Here is a 5,842-nt window from a genome sequence, read left to right as displayed (position 1 = left end):
TTTTGGATTTGGATTAATATTTTATGAACAATCACCGTTTAATTACCACCAGGGAAAGATACACTCAAATACCAGCCACCCATATGCCTGCTTCTTTGACAAAATACATTTCTCACATGTGGAATTTAAAATGTTGGACCACACCAATTATTTCACTTCATACTTTTTGTATGGAGATATATTCAAATTATGATGTATGTAAATCTTATTCTACTTAAATTTTTGTACTTTTTTTGTACTAATAATATATGAAAAATAGAGTTAAAAGAAATAAATATGCATGAGATGAGTGAATGCTATAGTATGCAACTTAATTAACAACTACATCCATCTCTGCAAGAAATATTTTAAGAAATTTTGTGTAGTATTGTATTGTTTCTGCTGCAGTAGCACTTTCTTACTGACATACCCACCTCACAATTTTGATGTTACATATCTCTCTCTTCCTCCAAGAAAAAAGGAGGTACCTAAGTTTGAATACTTGCCACAAGCGATGATGAGATGCTAATTACGACTAAATTATGAAAAGTTTAAAGATAGAGAGGACAAGGTGATTAAGATAATCAAACCACACTTGGCAAACTCAGAACCATACACCAAACCAATTCTTGTTTCTCCCACTTCACAGGACATGTACGACAAAACCATGCGTGGCTCTCCTTCTCCTTACATATAGGACGCATGTTGTCACACAACACCAAATCATCACCAGAAAAAAAAAAACCAGACCAACCATACTACACCAGACACTCCTCCTAACCTTCAAATCTCTACTTCCTCTTCATCTCGCCGTTATAAAAACTTCTCTTGGTTAGGACTTTTGCATTTCACCTGCATCTTTTCTAACATGGCTGCCGGAACTGGACTCTTTGCAGAGATTTTGGATGGAGAAGTGTACAAGTACTATGCTGATGGGGAGTGGAAGAAATGTTCTTCTGGGAAAACTGTTGCCATCGTCAACCCCACTACCAGAAAGACTCAATACAAAGTTCAAGGTAAATTTCCTAAAATATCTGACATGTTAGCACTTATCACATCACTATAATTTCCCTTCTTCTCGGATATGAAGCCCTTTATTTTAGTCACTTTCGTGTTGATGTTGCTTGAAGCTTGAGAATTATAATTCTACATATCAGTTAAAGTCAGTAGTGAAACAATTAATATGTAATTTTTACTAAAATTTTTGTGACTCCAGAATGAGTGGGGAGAAAGCAATTTCTGTGACTAAAGTTGTTAATTTTAGAGCTCAAGTTCTTGTGTTGTGTAACCAAACTAAATCTTGAAAGCAAGGTTCTTCTTTTGTTTATTCTTACAATAAGTGAAGATAAGTGTGTCTGATAAGCTCTAAAATGATGCTCATGCAGCTTGCTCACAAGAGGAGGTTAATAAGGTCATGGACTTGGCAAAATCTGCACAAAAATCATGGGCAAAGACCCCACTATGGAAGCGGGCTGAACTTCTTCACAAGGCAGCTGCTATCCTTAAAGAGCACAAGGCTCCAATTGCAGAGTGCCTGGTGAAAGAAATAGCAAAGCCAGCCAAAGATGCTGTTACAGAGGTGCATATTGTGTCACGGGTTATGTGAAACAAGTTAAATTATTGTTCTGGACTGTTACTTTGAAGGATGGAGATAAATGGTTTTGTTTTTCCTTGAAGGTTGTAAGATCTGGTGATCTGATTTCTTACTGTGCTGAAGAAGGGGTGAGGATCTTGGGAGAAGGAAAGTTCTTGGTGTCGGATAGCTTTCCTGGAAATGAAAGGACCAAATATTGCCTCACTTCCAAGGTTTATCTCAACATTTCCTTAAAACTTAAATTTTAACATTCACAGGTTAAAATTCACTTATTACTGGCTTGTCATACTTTTTCGTCATGAAGCTTACATTTTAACATAAAAGATTTTGTTCAGGGTGAAATATCAAAGAGAATAGATTAAAGAATTCTCACATTTAAAGGGTGTGATGGAGTAGGGACATTATAAGCAAAAGAATCATTATATTTTGACACTATTATTATTTTAATAACTAGTTTCAAAGAAACTTTTTTTCTCTTTGTTTTTCTCAAGCACCCATTCTTCATGGGTAGCAAAAATATACTTTGACATCTAAAAGAATGTTATACAACTCTTGATCTGTATAACATTTATTGAAGCAATACACAGTAATATCAAAAAAAGAAGGAATGCTTTCCTATACTCGTGTATAGCATTTTTTGGTGGAGAAAGGACAGAATAATCAGGTCAAGGAGAAATACATTTTATCTTTTAAAATGTACTGGAGGAATCGAGTTCTTGTTCATGATTTCTTTCAAGATTTCCACGTGTAAGAAAAAAATTAAATCAATTAAGAAAGGTTTAAGTATAAGTAGTGCAAACATCAAGGGAGGTCAACTTAGATAACACAAATAAAGCAGAACTTGCTCACAGGACATTGGACACCATAGACCATAGTCATTCCAGAAATATTTTATTATGGAAAAGTTCTTCTGTAATTCCTGGACACACTCAGCTACATCTGGAAAATCAATGTAATAAAATATTTTACTAACTCACTTACAAACAGACACAATGTCAAAACCCTGAGTTCATATTGTTGTGTAATATCTGCATCAGAATCCATTATGTTAGTAAATCTAATGACTAGCAAATTAAATGACTGTGATGGGGCGAGTAGCCAAGTGTCTTCATGTTTTCTAGATTTGGTTTTCATGCGATCTAAGAAAGTTTTATTTGATTTTCAGATTCCACTTGGAGTGATTTTAGCCATTCCACCTTTTAACTACCCTGTCAATCTTGCTGTCTCCAAAATTGCTCCTGCACTGATTGCTGGAAACTCCATTGTGCTCAAGCCTCCAACTCAGGTAATTATATCCTTCATTGTGAAACTCTTCAGAGGTACAACACGTTAGATCCACACTCTCACAGTAACAACTAGCTCATGTCACAAAAGTGCTATGTCCAGTGTCAAGTGTCTTGCAGCAGTTAAACAGACCACAACAACAATCGTTACATTCCAGGATCTTTATGTCCTTAGTTTATTCCCTTCTTTCCTTTATTACTCCTTCTAATTTTTGTTTAATGATCCATTTAAGGGTGCCGTTTCTGCTCTGCACATGGTTCACTGCTTCCACTTGGCTGGTTTTCCCAAAGGCCTAATCAACTGTGTCACTGGCAAAGGCTCAGAAATTGGTGACTTCCTAACAATGCATCCAGGAGTGAACTGTATAAGGTGACAATTTGCTCCCTTTTGATGACGCTGTGCAAATTCTCAATTTCCATGCGCTAGTAATTTTTCCTCCACTGACTTGTGTCTATGTTGCTTGTCAGCTTCACTGGTGGAGATACTGGCATTAGCATTTCAAAGAAGGCAGGCATGATTCCTCTGCAAATGGAGTTGGGAGGAAAAGATGCCTGCATTGTACTTGAGGATGCTGACCTTGATTTAGTTGCAGCAAACATTATAAAGGGAGGCTTCTCATACAGGTAATGCCATAACTAAATTAGTACTTCTGGAACAAGGGTTCCTTCTACGGACTGATTTGGTAAAACTGCGTTCTAATATTAATATAGACAAACAGACATCCTCCTCCACACATTTGCATGCATGATGCATCCTTGTTTTCCATCTTTCGGTGAAAAATATAGAGTTTGTGAGGTATTGCTTCTAATATCATTGTATTCTACCACATGAGATGAATGCTAAATGGTTAGAATTTCAGCATCATGTGCTTTTCTTTATGGTATATGTCAGATATAATTCAACAACAAAAAAGTCACATTCTTAAGGAATTTTACTTGAATTATAATTTCATATTTTTTTCTTTCAAAAAAAGTGGTCAGAGGTGCACTGCTGTTAAGGTTGTCCTGGTAATGGAGTCTGTTGCTGATGCTTTGGTTGAGAAAGTGAACGCTAAGGTGGCAAAACTAACTGTTGGACCACCAGAGGATAACTGTGATATCACTCCAGTTGTGTCAGAATCATCATCCAATTACATTGAAGGCCTGGTCTTGGATGCTAAGGAGAAAGGAGCAACATTCTGCCAGGAGTACAAAAGAGAAGGCAATCTCATTTGGCCTTTGCTACTGGACAATGTGAGGCCAGACATGAGGATTGCATGGGAAGAGCCATTTGGACCAGTTTTGCCAGTAATTAGGATCAGTTCAGTTGAAGAAGGAATACATCATTGTAATGCTAGCAACTTTGGACTTCAGGTAAGCAAATTATTGCCCTCAAACTTGCACATCACTTGCCCTTTATACAACAATGTTTTCTCATGATAGACGTAACTTGTATCAACAAATTGAACTTGTGCAGGGATGTGTCTTCACAAAGGATGTAAACAAAGCAATAATGATCAGTGATGCAATGGAAACGGGAACAGTTCAGATAAATTCTGCCCCAGCTCGTGGGCCAGACCATTTTCCCTTTCAGGTGAACCCTGTCTAAAACCAACCGAATTCTGCTAATTCACAATTGCTATTTCCAAAACTTAGAAAAATGAGACCAACTAAAATTCAATATATTTTAGTTACATTGAAATTATATGAATTTGTTTATCCTAATGTGACAGCTATTATTAACAACAAATACTGTCTGACAGGGAATAAAGGACAGTGGCATTGGATCTCAAGGTATTACCAACAGCATAAACATGATGACCAAGGTTAAAACCACTGTGATCAACTTACCCAGCCCTTCCTACACCATGGGCTAGTCCTATTATAGCTATTCATTTTGCGTGGCAGAAAATCAATTTATAGTGAGTCTCATAAGTCATGGTGAACGTAGAAACTGTGTGAGTTTAGCATTTGGTTCTCTGTTGCAGCTGTGAATCATAGAGATGAATAACGAGTTTGATTGAAGGGTCACGTAGCCACTTCATGTGACTGCTTCTCATACTCATCTTTAGCATCATACCAATCTCAATTATTGTCTTCTACCTTCTCCTTATGTAAGGAATGCAACTCTGTTCCAGTTAAGTTGAATGTTAAATCATTGAATTCAGGAGAAAAAACTCTGCATTTAAAAACCTGGTGTCTTTTATTCTATTGATCTGATTAAAATAATAATAGCAATGTTATATAATACACACATATAAATAATTGAAGATAAGAAAACAAAGTGTGATTAAAAGCATTAATATATATGGAAAGAAGCACCCTTTGAATGGATAAAAAACAGTAGAAACAAATGGCAATGAGTATCAAAAGTTTCCCAAATGGTCTTAGGGATTTCCTTAACATAATAAAGTTAGGTTAGTGAGTGGAGATTGAGTTGTAAAGAGAGTCCTATGATAGGAAGGGATTTGGGGATGTGATTGGTACAGGAGAAGGACATATACCTACATCTTTTTTCCATTGCCAAGCTAAGCTTTAATAAAGATTTATTCATGTCTAGTCTAACATATCAACATTCTATGTTTTTTCAAGTTTCTATTGTCTCACTTAAGAATAATTAACTAGGTTTATTTGCTTCTCATCATGTACAAAAGTAGAATGGTGGGATTTGATTCTATTGAAATTTGAAGTTATGTAAGAGATTTATACATTATGAAGGGATTTGGATTTGTTGACATCACCTAATAATGACCATTGCTCCTTTCAATTCATATTATGTCACACACATAAAGTATATGCCTTTTTGAGAATAAATACAAAATTCCACCAGGGAAAAAATGGTATGATTTTATTCTATTATATCTATTAGTTAGACGTAAGTATTTGCACTTTATATGAAATTCATGTAAATTATTGTTTCTATAAATTTCATAATCTCACCTAAATCACCTCATTCATAAAAAAAAAAATTCATTAAGTTATATTATTGCGACTAAGTTCATCTCAC

The 5,842-nt window shown here is 35.6% G+C and overlaps 1 protein-coding gene across 1 annotated transcript; it reads left to right on the top strand.

The window, feature by feature from the left end:
• Window positions 1-374: 374 nt before the first annotated feature.
• ALDH11A3 (aldehyde dehydrogenase 11A3) lies at window positions 375-5,027 on the top strand. Its single transcript, XM_068608124.1, has 9 exons — window positions 375-995; window positions 1,365-1,558; window positions 1,657-1,785; window positions 2,739-2,858; window positions 3,090-3,226; window positions 3,325-3,480; window positions 3,831-4,209; window positions 4,313-4,429; window positions 4,599-5,027. The coding sequence occupies exons 1-9, from the start codon at window positions 848-850 to the stop codon at window positions 4,710-4,712; spliced, it is 1,494 nt and encodes a 497-aa protein (XP_068464225.1). The 5' UTR covers window positions 375-847; the 3' UTR covers window positions 4,713-5,027.
• Window positions 5,028-5,842: the final 815 nt, after the last annotated feature.

The sequence above is a fragment of the Phaseolus vulgaris genome, chromosome 3, assembly GCF_051622355.1.
Source record: "Phaseolus vulgaris cultivar YP4 chromosome 3, ASM5162235v1, whole genome shotgun sequence".
NCBI lineage: Eukaryota > Viridiplantae > Streptophyta > Magnoliopsida > Fabales > Fabaceae > Phaseolus > Phaseolus vulgaris.
This window is presented reverse-complemented; position numbering and strand designations above follow the sequence as displayed.

What these genes read in the sequence shown, in the direction of transcription:
- ALDH11A3 (XM_068608124.1), top strand. Translation starts at nt 848, where the DNA reads ATGGCTGCCGGAACTGGACTCTTTGCAGAGATTTTGGATGGAGAAGTG. An exon ending in TGCTCAAGCCTCCAACTCAG is followed by an intron (nt 2,859 to 3,089) that starts GTAATTATATCC and finishes GATCCATTTAAG; the next exon opens with GGTGCCGTTTCTGCTCTGCA. An exon ending in CCAGGAGTGAACTGTATAAG is followed by an intron (nt 3,227 to 3,324) that starts GTGACAATTTGC and finishes GTTGCTTGTCAG; the next exon opens with CTTCACTGGTGGAGATACTG.